The sequence below is a fragment of the Schistocerca piceifrons genome, chromosome 8 (assembly GCF_021461385.2).
Source record: "Schistocerca piceifrons isolate TAMUIC-IGC-003096 chromosome 8, iqSchPice1.1, whole genome shotgun sequence".
NCBI classification, from domain to species: Eukaryota; Metazoa; Arthropoda; class Insecta; order Orthoptera; family Acrididae; genus Schistocerca; species Schistocerca piceifrons.
In genome coordinates this window covers 264,397,280-264,423,698 of record NC_060145.1, presented here as the reverse complement: position 1 = coordinate 264,423,698, position 26,419 = coordinate 264,397,280, and the positions used below count along the sequence as shown (strand labels likewise).

General features: G+C 44.0%; 1 protein-coding gene across 1 annotated transcript in view; it reads right to left on the bottom strand.

Moving 5' to 3' along the window:
* The window catches only part of LOC124711739 (CB1 cannabinoid receptor-interacting protein 1-like), a 1,345,746-nt gene that overhangs the window by 790,787 nt on the left and 528,540 nt on the right, over window positions 1-26,419 (bottom strand). The window contains exon 2 of the mRNA XM_047241950.1: window positions 7,124-7,397. Within this exon, the coding sequence (XP_047097906.1) occupies window positions 7,124-7,350 (227 nt within the window). The 5' untranslated portion in view covers window positions 7,351-7,397. The remainder of the gene's footprint in view (window positions 1-7,123; window positions 7,398-26,419) is intronic.

The following is a 26,419-nucleotide window of genomic DNA, read 5'->3' as shown; positions in this document are numbered from 1 at the left end:
AATTCTACAAGAGTTTCATATTGATATCCACAGGGCGCCGGTACAGAATAAAGGTAGCAATAAAACGCATTGGGGACGCGAGAATTTCTTAAAATTGCTTTACTGAAAGTCTATCCACCTCCATCGAGATTAGAACCGAAAACAAACCAGACCTCCCTTGCACTAGCAAACACCTTTCACTACGCTAGCAGACAACCTAGGCAAACAGACCTCTATAATTACCTCAGACATGAATAAGGAGGAAATGAAAATTGCAAACTGATCTGCAGTTTGTTTCATAGAGCTTTCTGGAATCAAAAACAAGGCTTTTCTACCTTTATGTCACCGCTTATGTGACAATCATTCGGGATGTTTATCGAAATAACAAAATACTGTTATTAGCGAGTAAATTTAGTAGGATCATTCTGCACCACCACAGGAAATAAACGGCGACAATAGCTGCCAAACGTATTCTACAATGTTTCGAATTCTCCATTAGATTCGCCACAGCCATAAAACGTTCAAAAATAGCCGAAGTGTTTCTCAAGCTAGCTAGCAATGGGAATGCTCGCACTTCTGAAACGCGGTGGCATTAATACTGGGGCCTGAATTACCACTTGTATAGCAAATGGATTTTATTTGCATTCCTGTAAAAATGATTTGGATCGAAAGCGTAGCTACGATTAAAATGCTGATGTATCGACTACAACTAGAACACTTCGAACAATGAGTAGGGGGAATTATTTATGCATCTTCAGTAACTGTCGTAGCTATTTTCGTTGTTAGGAGTTCGTCACGTAAATCGGTAAAAGTGGAACCCTACTAGTCTCACTTTCTTGACCATCTATCTGTCTACCCAACCCTTAAAACCCTTTTATCTCGAGTACAGGTAGAAATAATAAGCGGAAATGTATCGCATTTCCTGCGGTTTACAGTCCCTTGGTGGTGTAAAAAAGTGAGCTTTTATGTCAACGCAATCTAAGGTTCAAAAATGGTTCAAATGGCTCTGAGCACTATGGGACTTAACATCTGTGGTCATCAGTCCCCAAGAACTTAGAACTAGTTAAACCTAACTAACCTAACGACATCACACACATCCATGCCCGAGGCAGGATTCGAACCTGCGACCGTAGCAGTCGAGCCGTTCCGGACTGAGCGCCTAGAACCGCTAGACCACCGCTGCCGGTACAATCTAAGGATACGGCCGAATATATAAAGAAAATTTACGCGAAAGGTCAAAAAATGGGTGGTGCAAAATTATCCTACTAAATTTACTCGCTAATAACGGTATTTTGTTATTTCGATAAACACGCCGAATGATTGTCACGATAGCGGTGACATAAACGTAGAAAATTCATGTTTTTGAGTCCAGAGAGCTCTATGCAACGGAAAATGCAGATCATTTTGTCAGTTACATTGTGAAATTGTCGGCTTATTCATGTCTGGGGTAATAATAGAGGTCTGTTTGCCTGGGTTGTCTGTTAGCGTAGTGAAAGGTGTTTTACTACTCCAAGGGAGGTCTGGTTTGTTTTCGGTTCTAATCTCGATGGAGGTAGATTGACTATCAGTAAAGCAATTTTAAGAAATTCTCGCGTCCCCAATGCGTTTTATTGCTACTTTTATTCTGTACCGGCGCCCTGTGGATGTCAATATGAAACTCATGTAGAATTTCAAACTTGTTACTGCTTACTTTTTGCGCTTCTATCAATAATTGAATTGACTTAAGTGTGGCACTGAATGATTTTTCACTGAATTTCGTTATGAATCTTCAATCATTGCTCAATTTGCACACTGTCATGGTAGGTCAGCAACGGTAATCCAGTATGACTGGTCTGAACGTTGATACAGACCGTTTCGCGGCCGAATGCGCATAACATTTTGCTAAAACAGTTATGTTATCTCGATAAGCTGAAATTGATTTTTATTAGTACAGTTCATACTAATTAGCGTTTCTTCTTTCATTTATATCTTATATTTATGTGTTGTGTTTTTGACACACTAATCAGCATTAATGTAGTGTTACACATGACTGAAAACAGTTTAACAAAGTTCGGACAGTTTTTTAATTTCACGCCTGTGCATAGTATGTTGGTAGCACTTCGTCGCCTTCCCTATTATGCTGTGTACCAGACTTTAAAGCTGTGCGGATTAGCATAATGAAAAGGCGAGGGGTCTCGCTCGTTTTGTCCACGACTGTACATGTACCGACAAGCAAATGATTACAACTGCAGAAAAACTGATTGATTCCAGAGAAGGATTTTAACAAATTGGGCAAGGAATAACACGTTGGTCCATCTGTGACCCTAATACAAGTAGTTATTCGGCCAGGCATCGATTGACGAAGTTGGTAGGTGTGTTCCTGATGGATATCGTGCCAAACTGTTCAATTAACGCCTTATATCGTCAAAATCGCGACCTCGTTGCGAGGCTCTAAACGTTCTCAATTGTGAGATTTCCAGCCATCTTGCAGACCAAGGTATGCTTTGGCAAGGGCGAAGACAAGAAGTAGGAACTCTCACCGTGTTCTTGCGGGCAGTATCTTGCTAAAATGTAAGCCCAGGATGGTTTGCCACAAAGGGCAATAAAACAAGGCGTAGAATATCTTCGACGTACCGCTGTGTCTTTATGGGTGCCGCGAATGACAACCAAAGGGGTCTTGCTGTATAACAAAATGGAACCCCAGAGCGTCATTTATGGTTGTCAGGCTGTATGGCGGGTGACAGGTAGGAATCCCATTGCTGTCCGGGGCATCCCCAGAAACGTCTTAGCTGTTCTTCGGGGACTCGGGGCTGTTTGTCACGGAAAGAAAATCATCATGATACAATTCGTTAGGGACATGCAGTAACCGCCGAAAGTGAACCGAAACTGAATCAGGCGTTTAATGAAGTGGGGAGAGTGCTAGCTTGCAACTGTAACATGCACATACGGATGAAACGAAGCTAATGGCATGCGCTTTGGTTGGACATAACGGACAGCTAAATGTTTACCTTGGACAAGACAGTCGTCGAGAAGTGGACGAATTTTACGAATTCGTTAGCAGAATAGCTAAATATGTTTTGGAAGGGGATTTTTCGGCTTCAGCAAACAGTATTCCCTTGCTGGAAATTTTCCCGGTAGGCATTGCGTGTACCGTAAGCCCACTCATAGTTTTTTATATTGGCAGACGTCTAGCTGCCGACGCGCTACATAAACTATTAGCATCCTTAAAACTTTAGTACATAGGGCCCATTTAATGCTTGACACTGACAGCCTACAGGGAGAACTGGTACGTTTTGTAGCAGTATTCAGCAAAAATGGATGTACGAAATATACAAGTAAGAGCTTTGCAAGCGAAAATGGGCAGATCAACCAAAGAAAGGGAAAATTGGCATAATAATCAAGAAGCGTAAAGTGTACGTGATCTTCCTCCCACCAGCCATGACGGCACCTCTCATGGTATGTTTGGAAGATAATTTGCTTTTGTGAAAGGCGGGTATACATGAAGTTACTTGTCAGTGTGGTAAAAGGTGCGCAGGACAAACAATACACTCAGTACAAGGATGATGCGTACAACACCAGCGACACATCCTACTTCTACAGCCCAAGGAATCAGCAGTGGCTGAATATCTTATTTCCACAGGCCATTCCATGGATAACGAGAAAGTCAACATTCTGACCTCTGCCTCTCCCCACCTACGTTCAGTGGCCAAGGAAGCAGTTGAAATACAATTAGCAGCCAATGTGCACAACCGAAACGAGTATTTCCACCTCAACACATCATGGAAAAGAGTCATTCTCCTTTGCACGCTCAGAAGAAATATTGTTCTGAGTCTCCATTGTCTAGTATTCCCAAAAAAATTAGAAAAAAACGACATTTTGTATATGGAGTGCGTGACTGATTCTCTTGTAAAATTTTTTTGTTTATTTATAGACACAATCACATGTTTATGACACAGTGATAACCGGTTTCGACCATACAATTACCATCTTCAGATGCTAAAGGCGTTTGACATCGCATGAACCTGTGTTCAGTGTATCCCGCCTTTAGCATCTGAAGATGGTCATTGTATGGCCGAAACCGGTTATGACTATCACAAACATGTGATTGTGTCTATAAATAAACAAAAAATTACAATTTACAATTCCAAAAAATGCCATCCATTTTAATAATTAACTACTTAATTCGTAAGATAGTGGATTTACTGACTCTCCACTTGCTTTGATTTACCCGTACATGAGTAATGTTTTATCTGTGACTTACGCTCTTGTTGCCAACTATGTTATCTTTGACGCACCCACGTTTACTCCACAGCATGGTGTCAAGGGGATTAAATTCTGCCAGCGACTTACCTTGAAAACGGCTGTAAAGCTATTAGCCGAAATATCCGAAGAATAAACAATACTGTCCCAGAGGCGCTCCAGAAATATCATGGATTATTTTCTATTTCTTATTTTCTTACTTTTTCGCACATTCTTGTTTCATTGAAATTTCACTATCATCAGTAGGTTCTCTTTATTTTATGTCGAACAAAAGGTAAAAACTTGCACGATTACACACATAATCGAAGACATACTGAAAAATGATGCCTCAGAATTTTTTATTCTACTGTCAATGTCGGGTGTGGTATTACATGTCATGCACATTACTCGGCCGGCTTTCCCGCGTTACAGATGTTGTTTACAACCCTCTGCCGATAGAGAGCTCCGAATCGTAGTGTGTAACATGTTGGTGCATGAGGAACAGTGTACTGTGTTCCCTCGGAAAACCGGAAGCACGGATTTGATGAGTTCGTCCACATGTGGAGCACCCTCTCCTTTAGCATGGCACACCACACGAGCGCTGCGACATCTACAACAATCAGATGCCTTGAGTTCATTCTCCATACAGTTCCGACTTGGCCGCACCCAATGTTCATGTTTGTAAAACTTACAAAACACCTTTGGGGGCTTCAGTTTGATAGTGATGAAGCTGTGCAAGCAGAGGTGAGGTTATGACTTCGCCAACAAATATTATACAGTGACGGTATCAACGAACTGGTCTCTCGTTAGGAGAAATGTGTTCGTCACAGGGTGACATGAAGAGTAAAGAAGCAGAATCTGAATGAAGTTTGCTTTATTTAAAAGATTGAAGAGTTTTCGCGTAAAAAATTTGGAGGCATTACTTTTCAGCGCGCTCTCTTTTTTTGTGGGATTTGGGTCACTGTATTCTTAACATTTCCATAAAACATTTGCCTTATTGTCACAAGCCAGAGCTCTTGAGAAATTTAGCTCTCTGAGAATCCCGTTAATAAGGGCTTCTTCTCAGTCATCCACCCACTATTGGTCTTTCGTCATGCTGTTTACATTCATTTACAATGATCCAGCGTATGTACTTACCGAAGTTAACGTTTCGTCGCTTGACAGGCCGTTCTTTCGTGTCACTTTCCTAACAACATCTGTTTCAGGAGTTAATGCTCACTGAGGCGATTTTTTAACTCTTTTAGGTTATCAACAAATCACATAGTTGAATCAGTTAAGCATAAACTAAACCCATTAATTAGCCTACAAGTTCAAGTATAAATATGTATTTTGTCAAGGGACAAAATGTCTGAATGGAGGACAGCTCAACATGTGTGCGATCTTCATACCTACAGTGGTAGATGTAACTGACAATAGCGAGAGAATACTTACTGGAGCGCCAAAAAATCTGGTATAGGCTTGCGTATTCAAATAGAGAGATACATAAACAAGCAGAATACGGCGCTGCGGTCGACAACGTCTACCTATGACAAGTGTCTGGCGCAGCTGTTAGATCGGTTAATGTTGCCACAATGGCATGTTACAAAGATTTAAGTGAATCTGAACGTGGCGTTACAGTCGGCGCACGAGAGATGAGACACAGCGTGTCCGAGGTAGCCATGACTTGTGGATTTTTCCCGTACGACCACTTCGCGAGTGTACCATAGTATCAGGAATCAAGTAAAACATCAAATCTTCGACATCGCTACGACAGGAATAAGATCCTGCAAGAACGGGACCGATGACGACTTCTGCAAATTGCTGCAGATTTCAGTTCTGGGCCATCAACAAGTGTCAGCGTGCGAAACATTCAACGAAATATCGTCGATATGGGCTTTCGGAGCCGAAGGCCCACTCATGGACCCTTCATGACTGCACGAGACAAAGCTTTATGCCTCGCCTGAGGCCGTCAACACTGAGACTGGATGTTGATTACTGGAAACACGTTGCCTAGTTGGAGGAGTTTCGCTTCAAATTGTATCGAGCGGATGGACTTGTACGGGTATGGAGACAACCTCGTGAACCGATGGACTCTGCATGCCAGCAGGGCTCTGTTGAAGCTGGTAGCGGATCTGTAATGTGTGGGTCGCGTGCAGTTGGAGTGACTTGGGATCCCTGATACGTGTAGAAAAGACTGACAGGTGACACGTACGTAAGTATATTGTCCGATCACCTGCATTAATTCGTGTCAATTGTGGATTCCGACGGTCTTGGGCAAATCCAGCAGGACAATGCGACACTCCGCACTTCAAGAATTGCTACAGAGTGGTTCCAGAAACACTCCTCTGAGCTTGAACACTTCTGCTGGCCATCAAACTTGCCAGACATTAACATTACTGAGCATATCTGGGATGCCTTGGAACGTGCTGTTCAGAACTGATCTCCAACCCCTCGTACTCTTACGGATTTATGGACAGCCCTACAGGATTGATGGTGGTAGTTACCCCCAGCACTACTTCATGTATTAGTCAAGTCGATGCCACGTCGCGTTGCAGCATTTCTGTGCTCACGGGGCCGTACTTAATATTAGGCAGGTGTACCAATTTCTTTGGCTCTTCATTGTATAAAAGAAAAGAACTTTAGTGTCTGAATCAAGAACTGAGACTACTACAATTACTGTCATCGTAACCAATAAGTGGCCAAAATTGTTTGACTGCAGTTGTACATGATGCACAGTTACAGCGTGTGAATGTATCTGCTTTTACGAAAGTAAGACGATGAAATTGCTCTAAGGGCGCTACTAAAATATCGTAAAAAATTGTACAAGAATAACACCTTTGGTGATAGCTGTGGAGTGAGAAGAGAGATTAAAATCTCCGTCAGACAGCGCAAGGCTTTGTTCGCGGCGTGTACGCTGGAATGAGAGCGCAGTGCCAAGGGTACTCACTGGAGGGCGCGCGGCGGCTTGAAGCTGACGTCGATGCGGTAGACGGTGTCGGTGTGCAGCTTGACGGTCTTGAGCTGCTTGAAGCGCTGCGTCTGCTCCATCTTGCAGAAGACGGGCCCGCCGTCGGGCTCCTTCTTCATGGAGAGCGTGACGCGGAAGGTGCCGCCGGCGCCGGGAGACTGCTGCCGCGCGGCCTGCGCGGCCGTGGGCGTGGGCGGGCTCTGCATGTGCTGTGCGGGGGCGCCACTGCCGCCGCCCCTCGCATGCTGACGCCCTGCGGGCAGAGCGAGTCCGGGGCTCAGCACAGTGGCTGCACAGCGGGGTGCGTCGCAGGCGCAACGCAGTGAGTGGTGGAAGGTCAGAGGTGTAGGCGTTCGTGATCAGAGGTAGTGCGTGATTGATGAGCTTCAGAGGCTCAGCACACTGGACAGTGGGCAGTGGAAGGTCAGAGGTGTAGGTGTTCATGATCAGAGGTAGTGTGTGATTGATGAGGAGTTTTGGAGGTTCACCACACCGGACAGTGGGCTGTGGAAGGTCAGAGGCTTAGATGCTCATGATTGAAGGCAGTGCATGATGAATAAGGAGTGTCTCAAGTCCAGCTCAGTGGGCAGTGAGCAATGGAAGGTCAGAGATATAGGGGTTCACGTTCACAGGATCTGGATGATTGAAGAGGAGCGTCATGTTCAGTACAGGGGACAAGGGTGGTGGAACTGGCAAGTGCTACCATCTCCATCACATATTGTAAGAGGGGCGTTCAATAAGTTAGGACACACATTTATTTCCTGACAGCAGGCTGCTTTCCTTCAAGATTCCAATACACCATATTATACTTCAGCTGCTTGGTTAAAAAAGCCTTTTTTCAACATAAACTTCATTCAATGCGCCAGCCTTACACCACCTTACTGGAATTGTCTGTATGCCTGAATGGTACCACTCCACTGGTCGACGTTGGAGCCAACGTCTTGTCCATCAATAACCTCCCCATCATCCAAAGTACAGCTTCCTGTGGAGAGCATTCGTCATTGGACCAAGCAGTTGGAAGTCAAAAGGTGAGAGATCTGGGCTGTAGCATGGCTGAGGAAGAAATGGTTCAAATGGCTCTAAGCACTATGGGACTTATCATTTGAGGTCATCAGTCCCTTAGATTTAGAATTGCTTAAACCTAATTAACCTAAGCACATCATACACATCCATGCCCGAGGCAGGATTCGAACCTCCGAGCGTAGCAGCAGCGCGGTTCCAGAATGAAGCGCCTAGAACGGCTCGGCCATAGCGGCCGGCTGATGAGGAAGAACAGTCCAATGAAGTTCTGTCAGCTCCTCTCGGGTATGCACACTTGTGCTAGTGCTTGCGTAGTCATAGGAAAAGAGACGTTCGATTACATCGCCTAGAATGAGTGTCTCCGCACGTTTCAACAGCCGGCCGAAGTGGCCGTGCGGTTAAAGGCGCTGCAGTCTGGAACCGCAAGACCGCTACGGTCGCAGGTTCGAATCCTGCCTCGGGCATTGATGTTTGTGATGTCCTTAGGTTAGTTAGGTTTAACTAGTTCTAAGTTCTAGGGGACTAATGACTTCAGCAGTTGAGTCCCATAGTGCTCAGAGCTATTTGAACCATTTTGAACGTTTCAACATTGCAGGAGTCACGAGAGAGATCAGACAGGTTTGCGCGGGCTTGTTGCGATGATGACAGACGCCTTGCCAAACGGCTTATAGGTCTTTTGTTCACTGACAGGTCTCTGTAGACATTTTTCAATCGCCTATGAATATCTGAGATACTCTGTTTTCACTCCAAAACTAACTCAATGCCAGCTCTCTGCTTGGAACGCATCTCAGTTAAGTACTCTATTTTGGAGGCTACATATAGCGCCATCACCTATAACAACTTGAAAAAACGATAAGGACTAAAGCGGGAATATTCCATGATGTCCCACAAAAAATTGTGCATTTTTCTTAACCGAAACTGGCCGATAAAAAAATAATTACGTTACTTATTGAACGCACCTCGTCAAATACCATACTCACGTTAAATTCCTGACAATCCAATGGAATCAAAATTTTAAATCAGTGAACCTAATTCATTCTTACACATTTTTCATATACAGAAGTAGTTTACAGAACTGGCACAAAATTTATTTCCAATTTGAAATTGTATTAGAATTTGAAATTGAAATTATAGTTTAAAATTTTGTACATATATATATATGCCCAAGGTGATTGTAATTAAAGTTAAACGCTCAAAACGCTGTAGAAATAACACCATTGTCAGAATGGCGTCACATTGCAACGGAATATTATCGGAGAAGGGGCAAAACGTGTGGCAGAAGGAAAAGCGTGAAAACGGATCAATAAATGGCACTGTATGTATCAAAATACGCAAATGATAACACCTGTCATGCGCACGACCCATTGAAGTTGCTATAAACACGCCGGGTACACACGGCTTTTCCTCCTTTCGCGTCTGCGACGTTCGCCGTGACTGGCTCAATGCAGGATCGCTCTCTGCTTAAAGCTGCATTACAAAAATGATGACTGTGCACACGTCGCTCTGCTGAAGTTCCGGACACTCAAATGTGTGAAAAAAGGCGTTGGTTCGATGAGTGCCATGGGTCCGGGGAAAATGATTCGGAAATCGAAGAGACTAGTTCTTTTGGTGTGCAACCTGGTATACGGAGGAAACGAATTAATTCAACGTCAGTGGAAGCAGCTGTCACAGCGATGCAGGAGGAAACGAGTGGTGATGTGGAAACGTGTAGTGCATGGAGAATTGCCCGAAGATTGGACACATCCGTGAGCACGGTGCGTTAAATCCTATAAAACATCCTTCTTTGCTATCCATTCAAGATTACCCATGTGCACGCCTTGCTTCCTGTTGACCTGCCAGCAAGAGAGACCTTTGCTTTAGAATTTCTTGCTCGCATGGAAGTAGACAATGACCGGCCGCGGAAGATTTTGTGGACAGACGAAGCCCACTTCCATCTGACAGGATATGTCAATACAAGGAATTGTCGAATATGGGCTACGGAAAATCCACACGCAAATCAACCAATACCATCCTGAAAAAGTCACTGTGTGGTTTGGGTTTACGGCATCATTTATCATAGAGACAGGTGCTTCCGGCCTTGTTATCAGTACCGTCACTTGTAAGCGCTGTGAGTCTCTTTTGCACAACCACGTGTGCATGTATGTATATGTGGATGGGATCACTTTTTATGCAAGATGGCGCACCACCACACATTGAAAATCCAGTTAAGCAGCTGCTGAAGCGCCATTTCGGAAATGTTAGAATTGCCAGCCACTATTTCCCTACAGCCTGACCGTTCCGATCACTTCATCATAATCTGTGTGACTTCTGGCTGTGAGGCTATCTGAAAGATGTGTTCAGTGTTCCGATTGCTAACTCGTAGCTGCATTGACGGTACGCATCGCGCAACACATTCTGAACGTAGCCCTGGAAACACTTCGATCAGTTGTGGAACATGCTGTTTCTCGATATCAGCTTGTTGCAGAAAACTGTGGACAGCATATTGAACATGTTTTGCACCAGACACGGAAATTAATCATCTTATTTGATTTTGATTGATGCTTTTTATGCTCTTTTCCGCCTCAGGACAATTAAAAACTGATTTTTCCCATCCGATGTGATATGGCCTTGTCGTGGTTGATGGACATACGTAACTAACAGTATCACACCTGTACACCCATGCTCACTGAGTAGTACTCGTATAGTTTGCTTAACGTCAAACGTACACCTTAGGCATTGTTAAATCATTCATTTGTCATTTGTAGTCAACTACTATTAAATTATGATGCTTACAGCGCCATCTATTGCAAAATTTGAACTATTTATTTGTCTTCTGCCATAAGTTTTTCCCCTTTCCGATAATATTCCGTTGCAAATTTACGTCATTCTGAACCATTGTGTTATTTCTACAACGGTTTGGAAGTTAAACTTTGACCCTGTATATTTACACACATCGAAAACGTTTTGCATCACCCCAGTACCCAGAACTCCTGAAGATAGACGTTGACTGTGGATATTGTATCACATACACAGTCCCTTTGACTATTCAGAGATGTCACTGAAGCCGCCCAAAGATGTGAACAACCATGCATGAGCAGCGTCTATTAGACGGAGGGAGTCCGACAGCCGATCAGTTCCATCCAGTCATTCCACCAGCAAAGAGGTACCTGTAGTTCAACCATGCGTACACGGTCAATAGCGCTGTTCGATTGCCTCCTCATTGTTACTTTGTGCCAGGAAGGGCTCTCAACAAAGGAAGTATACAGGCGTCTCGGAATGAACCAAAGCCATGTTGTTCGGTCATGGAGTTACAGAGAGACAGGAACTGTCGATGACATTCCTCGTCAGGCCACCCAATGACTACTACTGCAGTGGATGACCGCTACCTACGGATTACGTGGCTCGGAGGAACCCTGACAGCAACACCGCCATGTTGAATAATGCTTTTCGTGCAGCCACAGGACGTCGTGTTACGACTCAAACTGCGCGCAGTAGGCGGCATGATGCGTAGACTCACTCCCGACGTCCATGGCGAGGTCCATCTTTGCAATCACGATACCATGCAGCGCAGTACAGGTGGGGCCAACAGCATGCCGAATGGATCGCTCAGGATTGACATCACATTCTCTTCACCGATGAGTGTCGCATATGCCTTCAACCAGACAATCGTCGGAGACGTGTTTAGGGCAACCAGGTCAGGCTGAACGCCTTGGACACACTGTCCAGCGAGTGCAGCAACGTGGAGGTTTCCTGCTGTTTTGGGGTGGCATTATGTCGCGCCGACGTACGCCGCTGGTGGTCATGCAAGGCGCCGTAACAGCTGTACGATACGATAATGCCATCTTCCGACCGATAGTGCAACCATATCGGCAGCATTTGGCGAGGCATTCGTATTCATGGACGACAATTCGCGCCCCCATCGTGCACATGTTGTGAATTAATTCCTTCAGGATAACGACATTGCTCGACTAGAGTAGTCAGCATGTTCTCCGGACATGAACCCTATCAAACATGCCTGGGATAGATCGAAAAGGGCTGCTTACGGACGACGCGATCCACCAACCACGCTGAGGGATCTACGTCGAATCGCCGCTGAGGAGTGGGACAATCTCGACAGACAGTACCTTGATGAACTTGTGGATAGTATGCATGATAGTATTGCATCAGTGCAAGAGAGCGTGTTACTGGGTATTTGAGGTACCGGTGTGTACAGGAATCTGGACAACCACCTCTGAAAGTCTCGCTGTATGGTGGTAAAACATGCAATGTGTAGATTTCATTAGCAATAAAAAGGGCGGAAATGATGTTAATGTTGATCTCTATTCCAGTTTTCTGTACAGGTTCTGGACCTCTCGGAACCGAGGTGATGCAAATCTTTTTTTATGTGCGTATACGCTTTAGCTGTAAAATCGATATTTTTTAATATCACTGAATTGTGACTTCTTGTATCTTTGTACTTGTTGATCAGTTTAAGTAGACAGTGATTGCTCGGTGGGTAATGGCGTGAGTTTTGTGCATCGACATTCGTCACGTTGATATAGACTTGTTATGTTAAAAAATGGAAACCAATTTGTGAAATTATACTGTAATGTGACATGAAGAAAATGAAAGAAATGAAAGCACTTAATGACGCAATGTACAAATTGTGGAAGAGAACACAATGATATTCCTAGACATGACAATGATTATTTCAGCAAGCCACATGTTTCGATGAGTCGTATTTTCAACGAAGATGGACACATTTTGCATTTAATTTTTATTTCAGACTGAATTCTCGTTTAAAATGGGTGCACATATTTCGAGATATAACTTCTAAAATAAATGCACGTAAACGATTATTTGTATTGGGATCATTGGAGAGTTCGTGACGAAGGCTAAATGCGTAGGTGTTTGTAATCGCAGGCAGTGGATGATGGATGAGAAATGTCTCAGGTTCAGCACAGTGCTCAATGTGCAGTGCAGGGTGACAGGTGTAGGTCTTAATAATCACAGATTCAGCACAATGGGCAGTGGAAGGTGAAAGATATAGGTGTTCATGATCACAGACAGAGGTTGGTGGATGTGGAATGCCTCAGTTTCTGCAGAGTGGGTAGTGTGCAGGGGGAGGTGAAAAGAGTATGTCCTCATAATCACAGATAGTGGATGATGGATGAATGATGTCTCAGGTTCAGCACAGTGTGCAGTGAGTGGTTAAAAGATAGAAGAACACATGGTCACAGCACATCTGTCGGTGGATGACATTTGTCTCATGCTCAGCATTGTGTGCAGCAGGGTACCAAAATGCAGAAGAGGTCACATTGACGAAACGTTGGTTGGTAGATGAGGAGTATCTTAGCCTCAGAATGAAGGAATGATGAGGGTCACAGTACACAAGAAGTCATCATCACAGGACCTTGGTTTATGGGCAGTCTGAACACAGGCTCAGCACAGTGGATGATGAGGGATATGGGAAGCAAGTGACTGACTCATCGCAGTGTCTATTCGATTCTCATATGGGTGATGCATACGGTCTAAGGGATAAATATCATGTCGCATAGTAAGAGGAGGTCTCACATTGAGCTAAGTGGATAATGGGAGTTGCAGCATGGAACAGGTCACTGCAGCTGGACATTGGAGGGTAGGGAGAATGGCGCACTGAAGATTCACCAAAAAATGGTTCAAGTGGCTCTAAGCACTATGGGACTTAACATCTGAGGTCATCAGTCCCCTAGACTTAGAACTACTTAAATTTAACTAACCTAAGGACAACACACACATCCATGCCCGAGGCAGGATTCGAACCTGCGACCGAAGCAGCAGCGCGGACTGAATCGCCTAGAGCCGCTCGGCCACAGTGGCCAGCTGAAGATTCACCACAACCGGGAAATGTCACAGCCTCAGTGGTGTGGGTGGCGAGCAGTCTAGGCTGAAGGTTGTACGTGCACTTAGCATATAGTGACTGCTAGACAAAGGGAGGAATCTCAAGTTCAATACAGTGAAGAACGAGAATTCAAGCATGGAGCATGTTAGTGCTTGATCACCGTTTCGAGGAGGACAGGGGAGGAGGAGAGAGATCGCAGGTCCAGTGCAGCAACACAATAGCGAATGTCACAGGTTCAGCATAATGCATACGATCGGTCTGGGAAGGAGGTTGTAAGCTCTCTCAGCACACAAAATAGTGGTTATCCAAGAGCTGGAGGTCTCAAGCTGGGTACAGTACAAAATGAGAGCTCAAGCGTGGAGAATATTACTGCTGCAGCTCCGTGAAGAGGGGAGCTATCGTAGGCTCGCCACAGTGAGAGGATGCATCAGGTTCAACAAAGTGGAGCGGTCTGTGAAGCAATGCGCAGGAGACCTGTTACCTGGTTGGAAGCGAGAAACTGTCATCGAACTCTCGTAACCCCATCCCTAGAAAGAGACCTGCTGAAGAATGTGCTGACCAGGGGGATTGAATGTTTGATCTCATTGGGACACAGTCTTTCAGTGCCACTGGGAACATCCCGTTGGAAGATCAAATCTTCCTCACGTTTCGGAAACTGCAACTCTACTGGTTGAATGAAGTGTGGGACGCCAACTACACTGTCAATAGTTCACCTGTCACCAACACAAGATGCCCGCATCTCGTGGTCGTGCGGTAGCGTTCTCGCTTCCCACGCCCGGGTTCGATTCCCGGCGGGGTCAGGGATTTTCTCTGCCTCGTGATGGCTGGGTGTTGTGTGATGTCCTTAGGTTAGTTAGGTTTAAGTAGTTCTAAGTTCTAGGGGACTGATGACCATAGATGTTAAGTCCCATAGTGCTCAGAGCCATTTTTGAACCAACACAAGAGGTGTACAGTTAGTGTACGCTGTGGCTGCGTCCACCAGGAAGTTCAGAGTTGTTCCTGTGTGGCTGCGTTGTGCAGTTGCGACTGACGCCAAATTAGGAAGCGATCATTACTGACACCAGGACTGAAGCTGCTCCCAGTGGTAAACAAAACTTTGTGTCATTCATCCTTTTGACCACATACTCAGTACCCCATGAGAGGCGGGCGACACGGTGATGAGATAGGAGAGGAAGACTGGCGATCACCATGATTGCTTATAACCAAGCTCCAAGTAAATGGTTCTTTGTTATTGCAGCTGACATTGACTTTGGTCCTAATGGAGACTGCTGTCACAGTGAAATCGGCAACGGTTGATCACCTGGCGCGGCGACCCAGGAGTGAATGACAAACACGTCTACCTTCCTTGAAAGGCAGGCAACAACGTCCGCATATAAGTGACATCTCCTTTGGAAAAGTCTACGAAATAATCATACCGCTACGCGCACGTCGACAATACAGTGCCACTGACTACAGTTTTCACAGAACGATACTCGTCGGTCTGAAGCTCTGACTTACAGCCTTCCATTAGTGGACGATGGAAGTAAGTTTTCTGTCTGTGGCGTTTCGAACTGTATTCATGTCTACGGGGATAGCCATTAACTTCTGGTAGTCACCTGACAAAATAAACTTAATTAATGTTTTATTTGTTGGTAGGTATGTGTCTTCAGTTCTGCTACACACTGAATTTCTTGCGCCGCAGTATGGTAGCACTTCACTACAGGGGAGAATTTAGGCGCGTAATCGAGTTACTAGGAAGAGACGTCAAAATGACGTGTCACTTGCTGCAACAGATACCATTTTGATTTCGTCGTATTTCGCTCTACTTTTAGTGTTAGTATGCAGTTTAAAAGCGACGGCGCATAGAAGATTTTCACAAAAACGTCACCCGTTAGTACTATTTCTTATAATTAAATGCCACTTATTGACGCACCGGTAGTAAAAGGCTTTAGGAAATACTATTAACAAAGCTGCATGTCATCGGCATAACTTAATGACTAAAGATTTGAATTACGGAGTCGAAGAAATTCAGTTTGCATCTTGCTAAACTCTAATTTTTTTCATCTTAGAGTTTTTAATGTATTCTGAGACCTTCTTATAAATAAAATACAATTATCTTCCGCAATGTTCCATGTTATTTATATGTAAGAGCTTGCTCTCTAAGGAATAAGTTTCTACGATTTTGCGACATATGGCTGATCAGAAAATAAGGATGAATGTGCTGCGAGTGAAATCAGCAGCAATGAAATTTATATTACTTTATTTGTCACAAAATATTTGATTGTTTTTTGGAATATGTCACGATTTTCGAATATGTGGTTAGGGCGGGAAACTAACAGGACAGCTTGAATTTCTGCGAGTGAAACGAAAAGCAACAACATTAATATCTTTTCTCTTTCCCTCTCACAAATATTTGCCTGTTTCTTGCCGAATATGTGGCAGTTTCCGAGGGTGTGGTCAGAGACAAACCTAGGCCAGCTAAATTGTACCGATACCGGACACGTGTTATCGAGAGATCCTCAATGTGCTGGTGTTCTGAAACAGCATTTATTCATAGAACTTAAGTTGTATCAGCTGCCGCTGTAATTCGTCTGCTAGAATAGCTGTCCACACTTTCCAGTTTCAGACCAACTCCTTAGATAAGTTTCCAGAGTTTCTAAAAGTAAACTTGCGTTGTGTAGACACCTTAATCAACAGTGTTCAGTATGGATTCAGTTTCTTTTTGCTTGTAAATCAGCAAGTCGTCTCTCATTCATTGTTGATTAAGATGTTTTAGGAAAAATTCTTGCAAACACTTCAATCTCTTCCATATCCAGAGCCCAGTCCACATGAGTGCAAAGCTTTGCACATTTATAAACAACATCAATTCGAGGTTAACGTACCCTGCAAGAAACAAAAATCGTAAACTCCACGTCCCTCAAACTGAGGCAAATGTTATTCTTTCGAACGTCATGTTCTCCTCACGTATTGTACGATCATGAATACCGATAGACAGCTCTTTGCTTTTTCGATAGAGTTTGTGACGTCAGAATTATGTCACATTCTCACGAAGACTTGTAAGATGAGTGTTATGCCCTCCAAAGCTGCTGTCCCAAAATGTTCATTGCAGAAAGTAGTTCCCATCAAAATTGCAATAAACTGCAAACTACACGAATTCTGACATTCAAAGATATTCTTAAATGTTGAATTTAGCTGTTTTTAATTAACTACAATTATCGTATTCTACAAATAAGTGAAAATTCTCCAAATGTTGGCCCAAGGGTACAAACACTTTCAGTACGCCTAAGACTCTGGAACTTCCGCCAGACACGACTGGTAGCCGCAGGTAATATCTCCTACCTTAAAGTCTTTAGGCGTGCCGTCTGCTACAAGTTACAAATAGTACTGTAACGTTTTAATATGCTTCTGAATGTCGGAAACTGAAATATTATATTAAGAATATTATTTCCGGTTTAAGATGTTTACACAATTCCTAGCATCTATGATTCCAGGGTGTGTCTGTTTATTTCTCCGTTTTTCTTATTTCTCCATAAGTCTTCAGGAATATTCTTCCCGCTCATGAATGACTGAACCCTCTGAATCCAAGTATTACGTGCCCGCCCCTTTTTTCTCCTCCTTCTTCTTTTGGCACCGAGACCATCATATGCTTTCACTTTGTATTTTGCAAATCTTGTACGAGCCGTACACCAATTACTATTTCTGCATCATTTTCGTTTCCTAAAACATCCGCCAATAGGCTTTTTGTCAGGTGATTTATATTCGATGAACAGAAGCTGGCCAGTTACATCAGCAATCAACCTGTAAAATGATTTTTTCCATTCACATTTGCTGACTAAATACCGAAAGTGAGAGATGACGTGTGATACTTTTGGTCTCCTCTAGATAATTTATTTCCACAGTACTCTCCATACCTGCTGGGTATTCCCCTATTTGCTACCTGAGAAGACACCCGATGGGAAACCAGCAACTATATTAGCTATAACAAATATGCTCGGTCCATTTCATGCACACGCCAGAAATCTTCGTTGTAATGAATTGTTTATCTAAAGTAAGGAACCTCCAAATTACGTTGTACAACGAAGCATACAAGAAACACTGTAAACGCATCTGAAGACGAATCGAAACAATCGCTGCTAATTAATTCACATACCTGACAAAACTAGATGAAAAGGGTCTGAAACTGCTGCAAATTCAGCAACTAACACAACGCAAGCAAGAACACAAACATTCATTGAGCTGCTGCACCTCCAGGAAAACACAGAGCGCACTTTCACCTGGAACTGTACAGTTTCGTTTAACGAACCGAACGGTAACGTCAACATGCGGGCGTGACCAGGTCTGCAGGTCAGGCGCGGAATCCCGCCACCCTCCACCCCCTCTGTGTTTGGAATTGCTGCCAGCTGTGTGCTGTGCGCAGCGAATAAAAAGCCTAATCGCATTTAAGCCGACGCGCCACGTAAAATCAGCTTATAACAGCGCGCATTTTTAATGTCCGCTAACGCAACAGCGTGGCGTTCCAGTGATTACTGATTGCCGTAGTGGGGTCGTGGGTTGCACTGGCTTTCACTGCGGGATTAAAATCATAATGTTTCATTCACTGTTTTGGACAGAAACACTGTCTACCTGTCATTCATCCTGCGTTTCCGCCTCCGCGAAATTCGAAACACAGACGAAAATATTCGTGAGACAGTAGTAAAATTTTAATTATCATCCTGAAAAGAATTACGTTCTGTTTCTTCGTAGGTACATGTCCGCAGTTCTGGTACACACGGTAGTCCCCTTGCCACGATACCGTAGCAAGCCGCAGCCCAACTTCGTCAATGGACTGCGGCATATTTTTTTGGCTCCTCTAGTGACAGGCTCGGGTTATTCTAAGCTGACGTCAAAATGACGTGTGTGTGTCCAGCGGCAAATTCTGAGCATGTTGGGGACACTGACATCGGATTCTCCCCTGGGTGAGTGATCCCTCGGAAGTTGCAGAAACAACTTCTAAATACACAGTCAAGTCACATGAATGTGGCCACTTGTCAAAAGCATAGCCGCCCGGAGTGGCCGTGCGGTTCTAGGCGCTACAGTCTGGAGCCGAGCGACCACTACGGTCGCACGTTCGGATCCTGCCTCGGGCATGGATGTGTGTGATGTCCTTAGGTTAGTTAGGTTTAATTAGTTCTACGTTCTAGGCGACTGATGACCTCAGAAGTTTAAGTCGCGTAGTGCTCAGAGCCATTTGAACCATTTTGTCAAAAGCATAAATAAGCACAGTTTGCTGTGATGCCGTCGATGAAGAGTGTCTACATCTACATTTATACTCCGCAAGCCACCCAACGGTGTGTGGCGGAGGGCACATTACGTGCCACTGTTGCAGTTGCGTATCGTTCGCGGGAACAACGACTGCCGGAAAGCCTCCCTGCGCGCTCGAATCTCTCTAATTTTACATTCGTGATCTCCTCGGGAGGTATAAGTAGGGGGAAGCAATATATTCGATACCTCATCCAGAAACGCACCCTCTCGAAACCTCGACAGCAAGCTACACCGCGATGCAGAGCGCCTCTCTTGCAGAGTCTGCCTCTTGAGTTTGCTAAACATCTTCGTAACGCTATCATGCTTACCAAATAACCCTGTGACCAAACGCGCCGTTCTTCTTTGGATCTTCTCTACCTCCTCTGTCAACCCGACCTGGTACGGACCCCACACTGATGAGCAATACTCAAGTATAGGTCGAGCGAGTGTTTTGTAAGCCACCTCCTTTGTTGATGGACTACATTTTCTAAGGACTCTCCCAATGAATTTCAACCTTGCACCCGCCTTACCAACAATTAATTTTATATGATCATTCCACTTCAAATCGTTCCGCACGCATACTCCCAGATATTTTATAGAAGTAACTGCTACCAGTTTTTGTTCCGCTATCATATAATCATACAATAAAGGATCCTTCTTTCTATGTATTCGCAATACATTACATTTATCTATGTTAAGGGTCAGGTGCCATTCCCTGCATCAAGTGCCTGTCCACTGCAGATCTTCCTGCATTGCGCTGCAATTTTCTAATGCTGCAACTTCTCTGTATACTACAGCATCATCTGCGAAAAGCCGCATGGAAATTCCGACACTATCTACTAGGTCATTTATATATATTGTGAACAATGAGGTTCTGGAAGGTACCACCGGTATGTGGAGACGTACCGACTCCAGTGCAGTGGCCATCTCGATTGAGGACCCATGATGCGAACAGATCGACGTGGTTGCAAAGAATCTCGACTCAGTTGTAATCCGGGGAGTTTGGTGGCCAGCAGAGTACAGCGAACTCTCCTGGTACTCTTCGAATCGCGCACGTACACTCCGAGCTGTTTGACACATTACAGTGCCTTGCTGGTAGATGCCGTTGTGTCCAGGAAAACAGTACTGCATGTAGATGTCGGTATGGCCTCCAAGGATATATGCATACTTCGGTTGATGCAATGTGCCTTCCAGAATAAGAAGGTCACCCATGCAATTCCATGAAAACATTGCTCAGACAATAACGTCCTCTCCTCCCACCTGAAACCTTCCGGCGTTATTGTAGAGCCTTACTTGCCAACGGCCATCTGTCCGATGGAACATAAAGCGTGACTCATCCGAGACCACCTGTCGCCACGGAGTGAGCGTCGAGTTGCGTTACTGACGTACAGATTCCAACGTTCGCCGCCAATGGACAGCAGTCAGCATAGGTTCATGATCCAGGCGCCTGTTACAGAGTCCCATGCGAAGCAACGTTCGCTGAACGGTCGTTGAGCAAAAAATGGTTCAAATGGCTCGGAGCACTATGGGACTCAACATCTGAGGTCATCAGTCCCCTAGAACTTAGAACTACTTAAACCTAACTAACCTAAGGACATCACATACACCCATGCCCGAAGCAGGATTCGAACCTGCGACGGTAGCAGTCACGCGGTTGCGGACTGAAGTGCCTAGAACCGCACCTCCACCGCGGCCGGCGGTCGTTGAGCAAACGTCGTTGGTAGCCGCCTGGTTCACCTGGGAAGTTAGTTGCTAAACAGTTGCACGTGAACTCGCCGTTATATATCTCTGCAGCCGTCGTTGATCCCAGTCATCTGTGCCCGCAGTACACCACAGTGTGCTCTACGCCGGTTTTGGATAGCGCGATTTTAACCAAAGTAGCACGACAACAGTTTGCAAACTCAGCCATTTCGGAAATGCTTCCAACCTTGGCCCGAAAGGCAATGACCCTTCCCATTTTAGGTATCAGTTGAATCACTCCGTGTGTACTCCGACGATTGCACTGCTTTCCGCGTCCCCTAAACGCTTTTATATCTTCATTTGTAGTGCTGCCACCGGCCACATGCCCTGTGGAAATGGCTATTGCACTTTGACGTCGAACATAAGCGTTGGCCCCATTAATGTGACTGGTGTACACTTACGTGGAGAAAGTGTTTGCGCAGCAATCACGGACATAGTGTAACTGAGGCGGAATAAGGGGAACCAGCCCTCATTCACCGAAGCAGATGGAAAACCGCCTAAAAACCATCCACAGGCTGGCCGGCTCACCGGACCTCGGCACAAATCCGCCGGGCGGATTCGTGCCGGGGACCAGGCGCTCCTTCTCGCCCGGAAAGCCGTGCGTTAGAACGCACGGCCAACTGGGCGGGTATGTACTAATTTACATGCACATTTACATCACCTGGCATAGTTAGGGCCTTCAGGCTCCCTCATATCACAACAGACATAGCTACGAAAGTCAGACTTATTGATATTCTGTTAATTAATCGCTCATTATGGCCTTATCGTATGTTCATAATGATACCTGCAGAACTTCATGCCAGTGCAACAGGTGGGACAAAATTTGAAAAAAAATACCGATTAGTTCTTGTGGTTGAGCAGAAGCGCATGCTGTTTGCAGATCAGATGTAAGGAAGAAAAAAGAAACAGATAGCTAATATTGACAAGGCGACGGAAATATTTGTTCGCTGTTGTGCAGAAGGGTGTATTGAGAGGGACATTTAATTGTATAAATAATGTTCAAAGTTGAGACACTCCAGAAAAATCCAAGAATAACTTAAGGCGCCAATGATTATTTACCCAGTTTTGAATCTTTATTGACTACCTTACTCAGAACAATGAATACTGAATTTTGTCAGTAATTTTTATTACTAATTAAAGACCATGGATCATAGTGACATTAAGTTGAACACTGTAATGGCACGTGTGAACTTGTTACTTGAGTTGAACATGACTGATTCTACTCAGTGTCTGTTTCTAACTTCTTTCATGTTCATTCTCTGAGCAACAATCAACTTCTTCACGATTTAGAATAACCGGTTTCATTGTTTTGCAGCTTTATGGCGTGGACATTACTGATAAAATTTGTCATGTACTGGTGTAACAAAGCGAAGTAGGATCTATAGGTCTCTGTACTTCAGGTATTTGAACTTTACGTTTTTCACTATTTACTTACAGAATAGGGAAGATAGTGATATTCCTGCCGGAACGATGCGTTTTCTTGTTATTAACATCTTGAAAATATTCCATCTATTCATTGAGAGATTTTTTGTAATACAGGATGAAGAGTGATTTCTTTTGAAGATGCAACCATTTTATTTTTCTCAACCCTTTCACGGAGTCCTTGAGATAATCATCTGGACTACCTATAAAAGTTCTTGCTGGCCGCAGAAATGAGCAATGTCCACTGATCAGGTACAAGAATCGAACGATTCTTCCTGGCAACCTTCTCAATAATTCCAATATATTGGTCACATTCCCTATAGGAATGACCAGAAATCATGAATTTGTAATCTGCAGCTTCAATGTTTGTATTCTGGGTAATATAATGTCAGAACTTTACAATGTATTTACGTTTATTTTGACACTCAGCGTCGTCGCTAAAGGCTGTGAGGTGTGTAAATGGTGTGAACAATCTACTTACGTAAGCCAAAAGGCAAGAAGTAATTTCTTGGTATCCAAGGGCAGCTTTACTCTCATGCCAAATGTCAGTTTGCTACTGCAGAGGATAAATCGTGTATGCAAAAAATGTAGGCCCACAGCTGTCTTACGTTGTACGCTTTGCTGCAATAAAGCACAGGTCTAGAGAGTGTCTTCTGTAGGTCAAAACATATTGCTGTTTGCGAACTGTCATATTTTGAACATTATTTTCGCCTGCCTTTTGCTTATCTAACTGATTGTGCCGTACACAGACTTAATTCCTTTTCAAGAGTCAGTATCTGAACATTTTTGGGTCTCCATGCACTATCAAATTCTGCAACCTGTCACAAGTCACCCAAGGATCAATACAAGTTGTTAGGCAACCCAGGCTGACGGCCATATTGAACACTAATCTGTAGCAATTTTCCTTAACAGGTGGTTAATTATTTTCTGCAGAAAACGCTATTAAGAGTTCAGACATTTTTCACAAATGTGCACTTATTTTTTATAGTTTAAAAATATCTGTAACATTAACTTACTGTGTAGGAAAATAAATAATAAAAATGACGAAGAAGCAATATAACAATTTTGAATTAAACAGCTTCTGTTAAAGACTCAGCTAGGAAAACAAACAGCTGTTTGCAATCGCTTGGTAGCCAAGAGATCCAAGTGCTCTTATACCCTTTGACTTCCAAAAAAATGTGAGTTTGTCTTAGTTATTTTCTTTCCAGCCAGTACATGTCAGCACCAGACTGCTTGTTACTTGTACCCACTGGCCACACAGGTTGATGTTTGCTTTAATTACTGATATCTACACTTACCTTCAAAATTGAAAATCCGTCACTTTTACCCCTTGGTCTCTAACGGTTTCATATGTACATACATACATACACGGTTTTAGGTGTGAAGGTGCTAATATTTTTCTTGATGACTGAAGACTGAGTACTAAAAACATTACGTCATTTTAAGACTAATAATCACAGCCATTACGTGTAGTGTATTTTTAGGTTGGTTAGTGCCTCCAAGTACACAAGGCATAAGCAAGCCATTAATGTTTATTTTCCCCTTTGCAGCAGGTCAGGTACTGAATGTGGGTGCGTGGACACAAAACGTTAAGTCTATGCTGAAAGGTTTAGTCCCCCTCTTACCGCAGCTGCGACCATGCAGAAAATATAAGCTACTAATTTACGTGACGTGTTGAGGGGGGGGGGGGGGGGACGACTATTAGACATAGAAGAGACACCCAACACACAGAAGTAGGTATATTCTAAGGTACCAGTGCTCAAAATATCTTGCATCTATACCCAAATACTACCACACACACACACACACACACACACACACACACACACACACTTTTATATATGCAGTACCTCAATATGTACACACATCAGTGTGTTAATTGTTTCTTCTCTGCATCTTCTCACAAACGTGGCCTATAATTCACTACCTGTTTCTATATTTTCGGCACAACCGTAACTGCACCTCTAAGTGGACTATGCCTCTCTATATAGACTAGACTAACCATCTTGCGTCCACGTGTCACACTTCACCACCTGACCTGCTGCCCAACAACGTAAATACTAGAATGAGATTTTCACTCTGCAGCGGAGTGTGCGCTGATATGAAACTTGCTGGCAGATTAAAACTGTGTGCCGGACCGAGACTCGAACTCGGGACGTTCGCCTTTCGCAGGCAAGTGCTCTACCAACTGAGCTACCCAAGCACGACTCACGCCCCGTCCTCACAGCTTTACTGGCAGAAATAAAGCTGTGAGGACGGGGCGTGAGTCATGCTTGGGTAGCTCAGTTGGTAGAGCAGCTGCCCGCGAAAAGCAAAGGTCCCGAGTTCGAGTCTCGGTCCGGCACACAGTTTTAATCTGCCAGGAAGTTTCAACATAAATACTAATTTAATGGTGTTCAGTACACCAACCTCAGTCACCAACAGAAATATCTGCAGTTATACCCATTACATCAAGAATATATATCTCATAACACTCACATATCGATGAAGACAGTCGTTGTGGACTTATCTTGATTATTAGCCTTTCGCAAATCTGGGCCGACGAAACCTGTCCGATTACTCACATCTATAAATTAAAATGTCGCGCATAAAATTAGGCACTTACGACAGGTTCAGGCGGGGTAAGCAGAGTGATCACTGTAGGGTTAGAGAATGTGTGTGTGTGTGTGTGTGTGTGTGTGTGTGTGTGTGTGTGGAGGGGGGGGGGAGATGTTTCTAAATTTTGACACGGAAGTAACATAAATTCGTGATTGTGCATTATTACAGAGACAGTCATCTTTAAACGCGGTATTTATTTGTACCAAAGAACATTAAATTATTAAGGCTGTTGTGAAACAATGCAATGAGCAGAAGGCAAAATGACGTTCAAAATATTTAGTATTTCCTTCCAAATTGCAGAACACATTTAAATATAAATATAATTACTGTTATTAATCAATGAATTGTCCATTCACGCAGACAACACAGCACGTAGTGAGGAAATTCTATGGCTGCCCTACGTCCAGGATCCCTGGACTTATGCTAGTTTTGGGGCTATCTGGGTGCGTCCTCTGGCATTTTTATCAAATGGCCTGAGACAGACCTGAACCATTCTTGTGAGTTGGGAACTTCGATTGTTTGGAAATAAATAAATTTTAATAAGTCTTAGTTAAAATTCAGTAAACGAAGAATGTTCAAATGTGTGTGAAATCTTATGGACATAACTGCTAAGGTCATCAGTCTCTAAGCTTACACACTACTTAACCTAAATTATCCTAAGGACAAACACACACACACCCATGCCCGAGGGAGGACTCGAACCTCCGCCGGGACCAGCCGCACAGTCCATGACTGCAGCGTCCTAGACCGCTCGGCTAATCCCGCGCGGCACTAAACGAAGACTAGCGCGTAAGTACTTTCGTTGGTTTTACATTTTAAAAAAGCAGCAAACACGCTTAGACGCTCTCCTATACAAGTATTTTCCATACATCTTTGAAGGCGCCGACAATCGGCGATCGCATGCACCGCACTGCTGTTTCTCCCGCCAGCCAATTCTGCACAAACGAGCCAACTGTGGGACTTTCCATGTCACTCCACACGTCCGTGCTGCAAATACACTGACGGAACAAATCCAACATCAAATAATAATTAATGCAGAGTAATGAAATTTCGGAAATAAATTTGTCTATGTAACGTATTTACGCAATTAACACTGCAAGGACTAGATAAGCCACTTCAAAAGTGAAATGCTGGTACGTTAATGACTGGTGTAACCACCAGAATGTTGAATGAAAGCGTGCGAAATTCCCGGATATCAGCTCGTGTGATAAAGTAGCATGCCTGTTGCACTTAGTCGGTCAGTACGGGGTCGGTTAATACTGTTTGTTGGTGACGCTGGAGTTGTCCAATGATATCCCGTATGTGCTCAGTTGGAGACAGATCTGGTGATCGAGCAGGCCAAAGCAGCATGTCAAGACTCTGTACATTATGTTGGCTTACAATAGTGGTAAGTGGAC